At 27.5% G+C, this 16,150-nt stretch overlaps 2 protein-coding genes and 1 non-coding gene across 5 annotated transcripts in view; 2 read left to right on the top strand and 1 right to left on the bottom strand.

Annotated features, from left to right (window-relative positions):
• Positions 1 to 640: 640 nt before the first annotated feature.
• On the top strand, positions 641 to 10,175 carry LOC105433431 (venom serine protease Bi-VSP). Its single transcript, XM_011648765.3, has 7 exons — positions 641 to 1,544; positions 4,504 to 4,593; positions 7,151 to 7,474; positions 7,951 to 8,253; positions 8,964 to 9,065; positions 9,179 to 9,330; positions 9,833 to 10,175. The coding sequence occupies exons 2-7, from the start codon at positions 4,527 to 4,529 to the stop codon at positions 9,995 to 9,997; spliced, it is 1,113 nt and encodes a 370-aa protein (XP_011647067.2). The 5' UTR covers positions 641 to 1,544; positions 4,504 to 4,526; the 3' UTR covers positions 9,998 to 10,175.
• An 824-nt stretch (positions 10,176 to 10,999) lies between these two features.
• LOC112553049 (small nucleolar RNA U3) lies at positions 11,000 to 11,215 on the top strand. Its single transcript, XR_003096934.2, has one exon. It is a non-coding gene; the product is annotated as a small nucleolar RNA U3 (small nucleolar RNA).
• A 413-nt stretch (positions 11,216 to 11,628) lies between these two features.
• The window catches only part of LOC105433445 (protein dissatisfaction), a 28,117-nt gene continuing 23,595 nt past the window's right edge, over positions 11,629 to 16,150 (bottom strand). For all 3 annotated transcript variants that reach the window (XM_089073805.1, XM_089073804.1, XM_089073806.1), the window contains exons 7-9: positions 15,278 to 15,520; positions 14,427 to 14,508; positions 11,629 to 13,503 (exon numbers count right to left, since the gene is read on the bottom strand). In XM_089073805.1, coding sequence (XP_088929931.1) covers positions 13,250 to 13,503; positions 14,427 to 14,508; positions 15,278 to 15,520 — 579 coding nt within the window. In that variant the 3' untranslated portion in view covers positions 11,629 to 13,249. The remainder of the gene's footprint in view (positions 13,504 to 14,426; positions 14,509 to 15,277; positions 15,521 to 16,150) is intronic.

Consider the following 16,150-nt stretch of genomic DNA (forward strand, 5'->3'; position numbering starts at 1 on the left):
AATTGCACATCTATTATTGTATCTAACATTTTTACAAGATCGCTCGCTCCTCTTTTATTACATATGCCGATCTTTTATTAATCATCACGTACGTGGAATCGTATGTTGAAAATCACTAGAGATGCATGAAGTCATTAAAATATCATTACGCATTATATAGGCATATGACAGGTCTCAAGGTTATCTTCGAAGCGTAAAATCTCAGATATCTGAAATATTCAACTACCTAAACTGACATTGGGAAAGTAATGACGTAGTCGATCATGGAAAAGATTTTTTTCAGGATAAACCAGTTCGGTAGCGATATGATTTTTCTGCGGTGACTCACGCCATTGAAAATCCTTTTTCAACGGATATTCCATGCTGATTTATAAAGCAGTTTGTTATGCTTCTGTAGAACATAACGTACATATAGTCCGATTATATGTAATAAAAAATATTTATTTGTATATAATTTTATTTATATATAACATGAAGAGTATATTTTTAATTATTTATTATAATTCATGTGCAAATAATGTGGAAAAAGAAAATGTGTAAAGTATAAAAATATTTAATTTTAATATTATTTTTTTATTAATATAATTTACATTTACAAAAAGCAATTTTTTTAAAATTAAAGCATGTTAAACATGGTTTTTTTTTTATTTTATGTAAATTGACTATTTTTCTCGTTATTTTGTATATAAAAAGCATTAAGAAAGTATGATTTTAAATCAGAAAGAAAGAAAATTTATAGAGATTTATTTATTAATAAAGAACATTTATTAGAGATACTTGATATTATATATCAAGATATATATCAAGATATTTGATATCATAATACATACACATGTATACAATTATACATCCGACAAAGAGTTTATTGTAAATTTATTGTAAATTATTTAAATTAGCTAATTATAGAAAGAGTAATAAGTAAAACTAATTGAGAAATCTATCTTTATTTAAGCATAGAATATAATATATTTCTGCAATGTGTGATACACATCTAAATATTTATCAAGAATTTATTTTTAAATTAATTGATTATGAGATAATCAATCAATGAAATTCAACTTATATCGATAGACTTTTCTTTTTATTTATACTCTTAAAATATAATCATAGTCGAATTCTTTAAATTTTCTATCGCTTACAATGATAAAAAGTTACATATAACAAAATACAATTAATTTTAAGATATTTATACAAGTCATCAGGCGAAGGCCATGTGACTTTTTTATTTTGATATTTTGATATTGGCACACGACCGATACTTTCCTTGCCCAGTCGGCATGCTAATGTATTCGATAGTTTTTGAATAATTCGCATAATCATATTTGCATGAGTAAATATGCGGAAGAATCTCTCGTCTTAACACACACAATTAAATCACGGTCTATAAGGACTATTGACTGATTACTCTCCCGTTACTACGTTATAAAGCGAATGCTGGAGAGGAGCAATTCAGTAGTCCTTGTGCGGTGTTCGTGCGTCGTCAGGACTCATTATCCACCGCAGGTCTTCTCGAATTTTTTTTCTGTGCAACAAGAAGATCGTGTGTGAGCATGTTTATGATAATTAATTATATAAATTGTCTAACAACAAAGTTGAATTGTCTCTGAAGAGGATGCAAAATCTTTAAAACTTTGATACATAAAGCACTTACAAAATGGCACGGTTGAAAATTTTTTTTCATCAATTATTAACGATTATTAATAAATATAATAATTGGTGAATAATTGTTATTAATTGTTTAAAATTTTGTTTTCGCAAATGAACGGCAAGACTGTCTTTCTGTCTCAGCAGTGACGAGGTGTCGAAGGGCATTACATCAATTTAAATCTTAATTTCGATTCTAGTAGTGCTATTACAAATTGTATGTGTTGAAAATGGATGTAAAAATAAAGATCACAGTATATTTACAAAAGAATTGCTGAGGTCTGCGTATGTGAAAAAGATTTGATAATTTCAAGTTGGTAGAAACAAGTTTTGTTTGATACCGGTTTGTTTGATAAACGGAACGCTTATTTTGAAATCGTAAGTGACGCTACATTCTTGTAATAATCATATTTAAAGTAATCACAGAGATGACAGATTTGTGTTCGTTTTATCGTCAGCTATTTCAAGATTTACCTTTCATACATCTTATAACATACATTTTACAGAAGGAAATATAATTTGAAGCGTTTCTCCAGACAAGATATAATATATGATATCTATATTTAGTAATTAAAAAATCATTATTTATTTATTTGTTTATTAGTAAAATTTCTAATATATGATAATAAATAATGTTGTAACTGTTCAGTTTTTATCAAATTTCATTTAGCAGAAATTTAAAGAACTTCAAACATTATTTTTAAAATGTAAAATTTGACATTAATTATATTTATATTTTTATTAAATTATGTATATATATATATATATATATATATATATGTATATATATATACATACGTATACAGACTGTCTCATTTTTAACAAAGTATTTGGAAATCATCAGGTTTTAGAAAAAAAATATATCAAACAAAAATTGTAGGATTTCAGGACTACATGATTATGATACTGATTCATTTATAAATAGAGTCTGTCGTAATAATTACATAAATATCTGGATTACATATTATAAACTGTTTTAAATTTAAATATAATTTTTTTAGCTCGTACGCAGAAATAACTTAGTCCATTTTGTGGACTGGATTTTTTAAATAATTTATCATTTTTGTAACCTTCGATGTATCATGCATATTTGGTGATGTCCTTATTGTGATGCCATTTTTATTGAGTTCAGAACGAATTTTACCAATGCCAGACGCACAGTCAGATATAACTTGTAATTAACTTTGACCATGAAACGAATCACCGGGGAATCCTCTAGCAATGTCGTCACGCTAGGTTAAACGTATATTACAATCATCGGTATGATTAACTTGTGCATCCCATTCAATGACACGATCATCCAAGTTGAACTCGTTTTCACACCGGCTGAAGTGACGAGGCATTAAAGTCTCCACGTGCATGCTACATTACGAGTCATTGAATGTTTTGCAATTTTTATATGTAATTCTTCTTTGCTATAATTATTTCAAATTACCTTTAACTCCTAAAATATAAGCGAAAATTGTTTTTATTTTAAACACAATAAAACTTGTATAATTATATTTAATAAACAATTATTACATTATATTATTTATAATACTACTACTAAATATATATAAAATGTTTAGTAAATACCAAAAAGCTACTTTAATTTATGCTAGTATATAATAAAATGATATTTCCTATAGAAAATTTTAATAATTTTTCTCTAACAAAAGCAGTATTGTGAAACATGCAGCATCAATAGAAATAAACAAGAAAAAAGCGATTTTGATCAATCAAACTCAGAGGATGCAAGTTTTTATTCTTTAATCAATTTTAAATAAATTTTAACAAAAATTTTAAAATTAATTATTAAGAGTTTTACATATTTAAATTTAAATCATTTGTAATATGAAAACTTTAAAAATACTAAATTACAGTTAATACAATAAAAAGAAAAACGTGACTTGTCTGAATTAATGACACATTTTATGTCATTTTATATTATTTTATACATCAACAGGATACATATTTTTATTAACACATTTTTCATATTTTAAAGAAAGATTTGTAGAATATAATTCAATGATACTGCGTGTGTATGTATGTAAGGTATTTTTAGATTATTATGAATCTAGACATTGTCAATGAATGATTACGGAATCGTATAGATGATAATAACATATTAAGTGTAATTTTAGCATTACGCGCAAGCTTACGAACAAGTCTGTTGTAATAAATTAAATGTTATTCCTTACTAATATATTGACAACATTCGAATGTATGTACGTCAGGGTGATTTACATTTTCGCAAGCTATATTGTTTCTTGTAATAACGTTGATTAATCCAAAGTATGTGGAAGTGATTTACATTGCAAAAAGTAGTAATATAAAAAGTCATTTGAAAAGCTGCAATTCTAGTTAAACATCTATATAACATTCATTATAAAAATATGTCATGTTTCTGATGGCAATTGAATTGAATTTAATATAATAATTAATGACAATTTATATATGTATTTTTATAATATTTGTGAATACTAGCGAATATATTATAATTTGTGATTTTATTTTTTTGTGATTTTTTATTTATTTTATTTAATTCATATTTATTTTTATAATAGATAAAAAATTAAATTTATATTTAAAGCATGAAAAGTTTATTATTACGCTAAATAAAAATGATATTAACAGTAGAATTATATATTTTGTCATATATTATTTATATAAATCTTAATGTTTTCTTTTTTTCCATTTATTTTTATTTCTTCCTTCCTTAATCAAAAGTTTTAAATCTTGTCTTTAAATCTCAAACTTTATTACATTTATTTACTACATTTATTAACAATTTAGCGTCGAATTTATTTTAAGATGCAAATAATTTATTATTTCGTAAGCATTTAATACGGAAATGACATAATACATTTTAATTTTTAGAACATCCAAATACGTGATTCAAAATGTGGACTGTCTCATTAGTATTCATCAGTTTGCTGTGTGCATTAATACCATCGACGCATTCTCAAGGTATGCTTTTTATCATCATTTTGAGCAGCTTATACCAAACAGATTCCATTATACTCTCGTCAGAAGCTTTATTTAGATATTTTTATGTCAAAATATTATCTGAAAAAATATACTTATAGATATAGACTTTACTATCTTTATTCCTTTGCGATATATAAATCTTTATAATATTATTATTATTATTATTATTAATACGTTACAAATTACATTAAAAGAAAGCGTATAAGCAAATCACACCATATTATTAGGATAATTATTTAAAAGTTAATATTATATAATAATGTTGAATGATATAGAACGGTATCTTTTTGATTATTGAACAAATCAGTTTAAAGCTTTTACATTATTTTCTCGTTATATAGACTATTGAGAAATGATAGTAGAGCTATCCGAACACGGCCAAGGCCAGATCCTTCGAAGCGAGAATTTTACGTGTGTCTGGCCATCATGCGATGAAGGCCATTACGACACTGTGCACTCTTCTCAACACACTTAGCAATGCTTCTGAGAAAAAACGTTTCCATAAATTAAGGGAATCGGGTTTACGATGTATTATGCTTAGTGTGACGTAAATTTAATGCGTAAACTTTAAGTTAAATGCGTCATACTGTCATATCGTATTTAGTTTGACGTAAATTTAATGCGTAAACTTTGAATTAAATACGTTGGAAGTTCTATTGAGAAGTAATTTACATCATACACTGGATAAAATACGATAACTTGCAAAGAAACTATTTTTATTTTCTTGGTTTAAAAAATTCTTTAAAAAATCTTGACTAACAAAAAAATTAACAATAAAATTATTATTGTCAACTTTGCCAAATAATATAACACGTTATATAAATTAAAATTTATGATTTTAAACGTCTGTTTTTTATTTATTTTAACAAATAATTAATTTAAATAATTAAATAATTAAATATAATTTACCTTAGTATACATTATATTTAATTTATTTTAATTTACTTCTTGCTATTATCGGATTGATAAAATTGGAATTTTATTTTTGTGTTCTTAAATATATTTGATCAAAAAATTTAATATATTATTAATATATTATAAATTAAATGGCAATAATTGATACAGAAAAATTAATGAGTAATTTGTTTGTCACATCCAACTTAATCTAATATTCAAATCGCATAACATAATTGAATCAGCAAAGAATTCCGGATGCGGTTACTTTATAGCTACCATTTGTAGAATTATTATTGTGTATGAACAATGTTCTATTGTATTACTTATTAAGTCAGACTGATTTTTTACGATAAACAGTATAATTAATTCAAGGTGCATCTGAAAATATCGCGATTATGCAATATAAATTTCATAAATTTGAAGTTTTATTATTATAATAATATTGCAAACCGATAAACGTTTTAAAACATAAAAAATTGAAAATTAATAATAAATTGATGTATGTTTTGTTAAAAATATCTGATATATGTATATATAAATAATTAAAATTAAATTATTTAAAATCAATCTTTTTATAGAAAAAAATGTATGTTACATTTTGTTAACGGGAAAAGTATAATTTTATTTCTCTTTCTCTCTTTCTGATAAATCGCTATCATAAATATCTAACAGCGATTCTGTCTCGTTAAATTTATCCACTTAGCATTGACTGCTTCACATGTATCTTGTAAATGAACTCCGTTGTATACAAAGTAAATCGTCATCGGAATGCTTTAAATTCGTTATCGACAAGTTCCTGGATTTCAAAATAAAAATTCCGTCAATATTGCAAATATCGTAATTTTTCGTAGAACGTCTCATTTGCAACATTGACGAAACGCATTTTAAAATGTAACTAATAGCATTTTAATGATCGAAAATATCATGCATACGTACATATTTAATGCAACATATTCACTGCGCAGTATGATTTGTTATAAATAATTGTATGTGCTGTTTCATTACGACCGTATAATTTTTAACCACAGTAGAATGTCACAATATTTCTGTAATTATCGCATTGTGCATGGAGATCGTTAGCGAAGATTAACTTGTTTAGAATTTATCAGAGATGTGGAAAAGTACGGAAGCGTTTAATAACGACGAATTACAATAAACTTTTTTAAATATTTTTAAGAAAAGTTGAATTTTATATAAATGCTTAATTAATATGAAAAATCAAATGGTTATATATAACTTTATTTAATCGTTAATAACTTTTATCTTACTCATCTAATGCTATTTTTAATTTAATAAAAAATAAAAAATTATAAATAATAATAGTTATAAATAAATTTTTATCATTACCGGATTTTAAATTATTTTAAATATCATCATCTATACAATTCTAATATACCATTGTAAAATTTTTCCAAAATATTATTGGCAGAAAATAGCCTCATATCAACAATATGAGAAATTGTTTTCGAAAGTATAAATTTATATCCGCAACTGTGAAGTTTTCATGATATCTTCGTAACTTGATATAATTTGAAAGAGAGAAGAGAGAGAAAAAAATTCGCTTGATCTGTCTTTGAAAAATTTGTTAGGTATTAAGAATTAATTGGAGCTGATATTCTTTAAATTTAAATTTCGATAGATCAATGTCAGAATCCAGAAGGACAACCCGGTATATGCATCAATATCAAGTCGTGTACAGTTTTATTGAATCTTCTGAAAACGAAATCGCAAGATCCAGTGGTGGGCAATTTCCTTCGTGCTTCCCTTTGTGGCTTCGTTGGTAATGATCCTCTGGTTTGTTGTCCATCCGATACTGATGCCGGAGGTACGAATGGCTTGGAAGACAATCGAGACAATCGGAAGGAAATCACAAATACTCCATATGGGCCCTTGCTTCCGCCTTATTGCGGATTCAGTAATGTAACGCTACGCAGAATCGTCGGTGGCGACCCAGCTCCATTAGGTACAGATAATTTTTGTGCTATGAAGAAGTCTTCAAAGTCTCAGGCTCGTTTCCTGACTTCTCATCATGTTTGAATTTTGATGTTTTTATCGAAAGAAATTTATCTTAACTTATTGCAGAACATTTAAAATCTGTGTTTTCCTTTTTTGCACCTGGACATATTTGTTTCTCTTTTTTTTCTATTAATTTTATCTTTTTTTTTTTTTTATAAAAATATCGAAGCGTTACAGATGATTGCGAATGAAAGTCTTTTATGGTAAATTATTTTTTTAAAAATGTAAATAATTTATTCCATTTATTTTGTTACTTCAAATATGTGTGCGTAGAATTTTAAGATTTAACATTTATAGTAATTAAAATATTGATATCTCAGATATTTGTATGATTCTAAAAGTGATTTATTATTAGATCCGTACTGCTTTTAACATTTGATTCTCGTTGTAATTGTGGGCAGTAATAATCGATTAATTTTGCAGGCGCGTGGCCTTGGATCACTGCTCTCGGATACAGAAATTCGAAAAATCCAAATGTTCCAAGATGGCTTTGCGGCGGTGTCTTAATTTCTAGTCGACATGTACTTACCGCTGGACATTGCGTTTACGGACGGTCGGATTTATACAAAGTGCGTATCAGCGACTTGGATCTCAACAGCGATTACGACGGAGCGGAACCGTTTGAGGATTTTATCGAAAGAATGACAGTGCATCCCGAATACAATCCCAAGAGTTACACGAACGATGTGGCAGTTTTGAAAACGACTCAAGAAATACCATTTACATGTAAATACCATTTATTTCTCAATTTTGCTTTACTTCGCTAACATAATGACAAATTACTTCGCTGACATAATCATCTTCATGAAGGAATCAAGAAGTAAAACTTTCTTTATGAATTTGACAAAATCATGATATAAAAGGGCTTTGCATTAATTATACGAGAAAAATGGCCTCGAAATTCGCTGAAATTATGATATTTTGTAGATTATGAAATGCTGATCAAAAATTTTCTTAGGCAAAATCATAAAAGATTGACAGATTAAATCATTTATTTATTTTTATTTTTTAAGATAAAATCATTTATTTATTTTATTTTAATGTAAGTACATATCTAGTGAAATATATTCTTTTTAAATTATTTTTTAATTGTTCTTAAATTAAAAAATAAATTTATTTGTAATTTTAATATTTGAAAATATTTTAATATTTTTATTTTAGAAACCAATTGCTTTTGTAAAAATATTTATTATTTAAATTACAATTTTTTAATTTAATTTAAAAACAACAAACAACAAAATAGAATTTCAAATAAACATTTCTTATATTTGAATATATATTAGGAAATATTCAATAATTTAAAAAAAATTTTTCTACATTTACAAAAGATTCTTTTAAATGAAGAAAACTATCTTCAAAACTGAATATCATTTTTGAGATTCAACTTCTTTTCTCGTCGTAATATAATAGAATGATATATTTTTACGAATTTTTAGATTTGCGTCATCCCATTTGTCTTCCGGTGGATGATTTTAATAGAAATAAAAATGTAGAGAATACGTATCCTTTTGTCGCCGGATGGGGATCTGTTTATTTCCGTAAGTAATGTGGGACATAAGTTGAATGTATTTTTTTTAATAGTAATTTGATTATGCAATTATCTTTTACTTCAAAAATGCTAAGGTTTACTATTGGATTTTTCGTTTTTCAGATGGCCCAACAAGCACTCGACTTTTACAGACGCAAATTCCTGTGACTACGCAGCAAGAATGCAAAAATGCTTTTCGAAACTTTCGGACAACGGTTATTGACAATCGCGTTTTATGCGCCGGATTTGCTAATGGTGGAAAAGACGCTTGTCAGGTAAAAAAATGAATAATAACATTGTATGTAAAAGAAAAAAATTAATAAAAAATTCACTTTCTCTTCTTTTTCCCTAAATAAATTTATTTAGAATAATAAACAAAGAAAATTAATAAATCAATCTCAAACTAATAAATCAATCTCAATTTACGCACATAGATTTTGTAGTTTAATTAATTAATTCGATAATTTTAGATTCAATTATTTAAATCAAATGTTTAAATCAAATTTTATTTTCCTAACTATAACTATTTCTCCAAATATCTTTTCTTTTTTATAAAATTATTACTTTATTTATATTTCTGCTAATGTTTGAATTATTTTTCTAATATATGTTTATTATTTATTTATCTAATTATAATATAATACGAAAAGCTTAATATAAATAACGTTCAATACAATGATTTTCAAATCTAACTTGAAAGGAAAGAATAACTTAACAATTTGTTAGAAATCTTAATAATTATTATTTACTTTACTTACAATATGAAATGTTTTTTAGGGTGATAGTGGTGGACCTCTGATGAGTATTAATCCACGAAATCAGCATACGTTTTATGTAATCGGGGTAGTATCGTACGGTTTCAAGTGCGCTGAGCCAGGTTTTCCAGGTGTATATACAAAAGTTACAGAATTCTTAGATTTTATCACAAGTCAATTAGTATAAATAATTTTCTCTAATAAAGAAAATACAGTTTTACAATTGGCAATGTTGAAAACTTGAATATGAATTTTGAATGAAGTTTAAAAACAATATTCCATCTCTCATCTCTTGTAATATAAATAAAATTGTTTTATATATAACATCATCTTATATACAATATAATAAAAAAAATGATACAGAATTATGCTTTAAATTTCTATTTTTATAAAGCAATTTTTCACTTTTATTGTTATATGTCATTCTAATGACTAATCTACTGTTTCTGACAGTATACTACTACTATATTCATATTACACACACACACACACACACACACACACACACACACACACACACACACACACACACACAAACGAATTTTTGTAATACTTCTCTAATCGTAATAAGTGTCCAAGCCTAATTAAGCCTAATAAGAAATACTCTACATCTCTTCCTAAAAGCTACTAGTCTAACAATAGTAATTTTGTAAGTACAGACTGCAAAACTTTTATATAAAGCACACATTTTCATTAAGTGACAACTCTTGATGGTAGGAAATGGTAAAAAAGATCTAAATTGTAAAAATTTTTCTCGTTCTTGATATGAAATTAATATGCTGGACACGTGCATATTAATGCATAAACTTTAATTGCGGAAAAGGATTTCCGAATCTATAAAGTTAATAAACATGAGAGCAATACAAAAATTACTGTGTTTTGTCGATAATATAGACAAGTTCAACATCCCCTTAAATGAGATGAGATAGATATAATAGAATCAACATGTTTTTAGTATGAGGTATGCTTTTAAACAGTAATTTTCTCCTCTCCCCTTTGAATTCCCTCCTTCTATTGCATTTCAGAACTGTAAAAGATAATAATTCAATCTTGAATTCCATTTATATTACGAATAGTTACTGGTTAGTTTTTTATTTCGTTGTTAGAGGGCTACGATGATTAAATGATACTCGTTATTAAAATACTGTCACGTAGGCTATATTTAGGGATGTGAGGATCGATGAATTTTAAGATCATACTTCACAGGATCAGTTCTGTAGGAGTCGATCTCATTCTCCCTCCCTAACATGGGAGTCGATGTAACCACGATGACGAGTGAATAGTCCTCTTCTCTGAGCGTGAGAACGACACGAGTTCTCGACTTGTTCGAGAGCTCTGTCATCAATGATCGTTCACTCTCTGTACTCAGTACAGAGAGGATGGGAAGCAGGACTTTCTGAGTGGTTTACAAATTAAACATTAAATTCGATAAATAAAGCAAAAAATAAGCACAGAATTGTTCCTCCATTGTTATAATATTTAATCAATATGTATTTATACACACACACACACATATATATATATATAAATGCATATTGATTAAATATTATAACAATGGAGGAACAATTCCATGTTTATTTTTTGCTTATTTACCAAATTTAATGTTTAATTTGTAAACTACTATACACACACACACACACACACACACACACACACACACACACACACACACACACATATAGCGTTATTATATATATGTATATACTATTCTGTGTATTGTATAAACACTATATTCTAGATTGTAATAAAAAAAGATTTTTTTTATTACGACAAAGTTTAATACATTGAAATGAAATATTACAGATGTATATTTGTGTAAGACATTTATTAATACAGAATAGAATTTATCCTGTATGCTATATTTTTTACGTAAGTATATAACAAATTTAATAATAATTTTATTAACAAAAGAGTTTGAGAATATAACAATTACATTGTTGACTATTATTTCATTTTACGATATATTTCGTCCCGTTTTGTTCGATACCATCAATTCGTGATAAAAGAATTCTGCATTGCACTCGAATAAAACCTTATAAATAAATGTTATCTATTGTCAAAGCAATGACATAAAAAAATTAGAGCACCATTATTATACTACGCTTTTTACAATTATATTATAGTAGTCATATTGCAACATTTGCATTGCCTACGTTATATTTACCATACAATTTATCTTTACGCTAATGCAATACATATACGATATTCCACGCATCATTATTTAACAAATCGAATTGATATAATAATTCTTTATTTAAGGGAGATCACAGAGAGGGACATATAATATATTACAGATACTCGAATATTTTTTTCGAGCACAATTTTCAAAACTGTTTTACAATTGGTTGTACTCCGTTTAGTATTTTAAATATTCTAAAAACGTATTGTTAGAAAAACAGTTTTATTATTCCAAATAAAACGCAGAGTTTCGTATAATAAGAGATTATTACTATTTTACAAAAGCATAGAAATACGAACAAGGACTTAAATAATACAGAAAATAAATGTCAATTTTTCTGCTTCATTAAAATTTCTGCGATCTATATTGATCAATGAAGTTGAAATAAGCAATGAAAAGCGGATGAAATTTCTTCATATTACTTCTTCTTAGATTTTGTATTCATTGGAATATATGAATTTGGTACTTTATGTACTTTATGATTTTAATCTGTCGCTCTTATTAAAGAAAAGTTATCATGCACAAACGATGACGTAAATGTAATGTATTTAATTTCGATTTAATTAGAAATACAATGACACGAATAATAGTGGATAATAGCTAATACTCTGCTAAGTAAAGAACGCCATTAGAAGCGAATATGTATTAACCATTATCCAGATTTTATTCATAATTGGCCATCGTATTTTTGTTAATATGAAAATAATATGTATAATAAAAAAAAAACAGTTACTTATGTATGTTTTTGATGTTTACGTATATTGAAATAAAAATATTAACAAAAATTAAGTATAATGTTAATTACAACTATATCTTCATAGGAATGCGCGCGTGTGCGTATGTGTGTGTATAATTTTATTTTAATTATAGTATTTAAAGTAGAAAAAAATTAGAAACGATTAAAATCAAAAATCGACAGAAAGACTAGACATTTTACGGTTAGTACTCTATAAAAGTAACCGACATAAGGAATTATTAATTCCGTAACAGTATTGTTATAGAAATTTCATGTATGATGAATTTGATAAAATAATAAAGAATCACCTTCCACATCGGATATGCTACATAATCGCAAGGGCAAGAATCGCCGACAGAAAGGAAAGGTGGGAGCCGCTACGGAATTCAAAAACTTTTCTGTTATCTTGTTTTCTGTGACGTCTTTACATGTGAAGAGTTTTGGGAAGCTGCGAGCTCGCTGGTCCTGACACACATTTATGATGCGTATAGATATATGTACGATATGCAAAATGCAAATGCGCTTCAGTTGATGTACTTCTCCATTTGGTACATGTCGACTAGCAAGCGTGAGATTGGTATTTCCCCGATGGTTTCATGAAAGAACAGACGTTCGACGGTCTTGGAAGAAACGCACCTCAAGTAGCCGACTAGAATCATCAACCTGCCGATTCTTCCGGGTTGTTGCGGATATCGTGACCTTGTGTAATCCACTAAAATACGTTGGGCCTGATCTTGCAGTATCTCAATAGGCTGGACCGCGTGCAAGCCAACTGTCTCTGCGATTTATAAAGAAAGATAAAATATGATATATGATATTTGTCTTAATTAATAAGCAAGACCGAATTAATAAAGATAATTATGATATAAGAGGAGAAAGTTTGATACTGACATAGATCTTTCAAAAAAAGCACCCTCTTATTTCTTGAAAACTAAACATTTTATGGAAATATGATTTGCTTTTTTACACACACACACACACACACACACACACACACACACACACACACACACACACACACGGCACAGCATCCACATTCATACACACAGATATGGATATAATGCGGACAGGCACAAAGTACAAACTTGTATACGAGCACAGAAAAAAGTTATAAATTAAAACAGATATCCTCAAGTAAGAATATTATAGTCTTCTTAGAAAAATTTTAGTCTTTAAATTTTACGATTGAATTCATATTGACGCAGATATAGATATTTTTATATAAATAAGAATATTCTAATTTTTATGTAGAAGATTTTTAGTCTTGAGTTGCGCAAAAGTAACACTTGCATCGATATAAATTCAATAAAATCAAGACTAAAACTTTTAAGAAGAGTATAATATTCTTCTTATAGAGTATAATATTCTTCTTCCTTATACATGAGAATATTTATCTTGATTTAAGATTAATCTTCTTTCTGTAAGAGGATCTTATGAAAGAGACTTTCAAATGTTTATAACTCGAAGACTATAAGGTTCTGAAAATTAAAATTTTTAATCACCGACTGCAAGAATTGCAACATATTACAAATTCAAGTAAATTGAATAAAAACATTATTTTCGTATAAATCGAGGTACGCGAGGTTTTTTACATTTAATGATTTTGTAATGTTTGGTAAATTTATCTTTCGAAAATAACTCATATGCTACATTTACGCCAGTATAATAATTAGCAATATAACAAGTATCAATGTTCCTTACCTGGCGTAAACAAAGCCACTGCCTTCATGCAGCCACACTCGCCGAAATCAGGAGACAATTGTCTGAATCGGCATATTATAGCCTGGAACGTAAGAACATTTTTCGTTGAAACAAATCTTGCACGTCTGCGAAAGAGACTGTAGAAATATTCGTCAAAATAGAAACGAGATAAAGTCACACTTTTTTAGGAAAAGAAAATTCTCGCGTGTCATATTCTAGAAGAAGTGTGAGAGAAGAAAAAATCAATATTGCTAAATTGATACGTCGTAGTCTGATCTTTGTTACTGAAAAGGAAACGGACTCGCTTACAGCGAGTCATCACGGGCGATAATCTTCATTTCGATTTGCCACACAAAGAGAACGCTTTCTTTGGATTTAATAAATTTTATTAGATTCAAAAAACTTTATGTTTTGAAATAGTCCAAACGAAACAATTATTGATTCAATGAAGTTGATTTGGCTTTTCAAATAATAAACAGCTTTATTTTAAATAAAAGACTCGTTTAATAAATTGTTTGAAAAAAATGACGCTCTTTGTTATACGCTTCAACGATATTAAAAAAAAAAAATCTCTCTTTTTTTCGTTGAAACAATATTTAATCCAAACAAAGTATTATTTAGTTCAAAGAAAAATTTTATTATTTTCTTTATACAATAGTGTTTTTTTTTTTTTATCGTTAAATAACATGGTGTGTTCTCTAACGGAAACTCTTGATTCAACAAAATGACGTTTAGTCTAAAATTATGTCGTTTAAATTAAATTAAATTCAAGTCAAACGCAAATAGAACTTGCTATAGATACAAAGGAAGCTTTTTCCTAGTGTACGAGCGAACGGATAAGACGGATAAACCTGAATAAGGACGAGCTCCTGGTTTGTCGGGTTATCGTCCGTGGGTAGTCTGCTGCGCACTTGCTCGTCCTCGAGAAGCGCCGTGATATCCCATGAGACGGACCATTGCGCCAAATGCAGGAGGAACAATTGCGTCCAGGATCGTTCCAGCAACAGCAGCTGATCGTCCTTCGATATCGTTTGAAAAGGCGGCAGACAACGCACCCACCTGACAGCCATAAAGAGCAGTCGGGCTGTTGTCTCCTGCATTAATAATATTCACATGATGTGAATACACATCAATGTAGATGACAATTAAAAAGAAAAAAAAAAAAAAAAGACAGCCAGTGCTAGTGCGAAACAGTTTTGCTGAAGGATTTACCAAAACTTGGCTAGATACAGATCTGAAAATAATTTTATTTCGATCGGATCGATATAATTATTATCTAGAACGTTCAAATTGGTCGCTAGAAAATTTTGCAGTATTGTTATCACGATTAAGAATGTATTTTATCTGTTTTTATAGTTTTTATATTTACAATAAAAATATTATGAAAAATATTACAGATTATCTTAAGTCATTTTTAAAAATAAAAAAGTTTAATGACCGTTTAAAACCTGAAAAAATTATTTCAATAAATAAGTAAAAGTATGGTTTAATAGAAATGCGATTAAGAAATAATGGCTCTTAATTTTTTTACATAGATACTTTAAATATTCAAAATTATGCAAAATTTCGACGCAGAAAGTTATTCTGTAAATAAAAATTTAATTTTTGTTTACAGAACTAATTTCTGCTTCTCAATAAAATTTTACATAAATTATCTTGAATATTTAAGTACTTATCTAAAAATAAATTAAGTACTTATAAAAAAAAAATTGAAATTTTATTTC

Source organism: Pogonomyrmex barbatus, unplaced genomic scaffold, assembly GCF_055798465.1.
Source record: "Pogonomyrmex barbatus isolate J1 unplaced genomic scaffold, ASM5579846v1 scaffold15, whole genome shotgun sequence".
Classification (NCBI taxonomy): domain Eukaryota; kingdom Metazoa; phylum Arthropoda; class Insecta; order Hymenoptera; family Formicidae; genus Pogonomyrmex; species Pogonomyrmex barbatus.

Coding starts and splice junctions, on each gene's coding strand:
- LOC105433431 (XM_011648765.3), top strand. CDS start 4,527: ATGTGGACTGTCTCATTAGTATTCATCAGTTTGCTGTGTGCATTAATA. Junction 4,594..7,150: donor ACCATCGACGCATTCTCAAG/GTATGCTTTTTA, acceptor AAATTTCGATAG/ATCAATGTCAGAATCCAGAA. Junction 9,331..9,832: donor GTGGAAAAGACGCTTGTCAG/GTAAAAAAATGA, acceptor AATGTTTTTTAG/GGTGATAGTGGTGGACCTCT.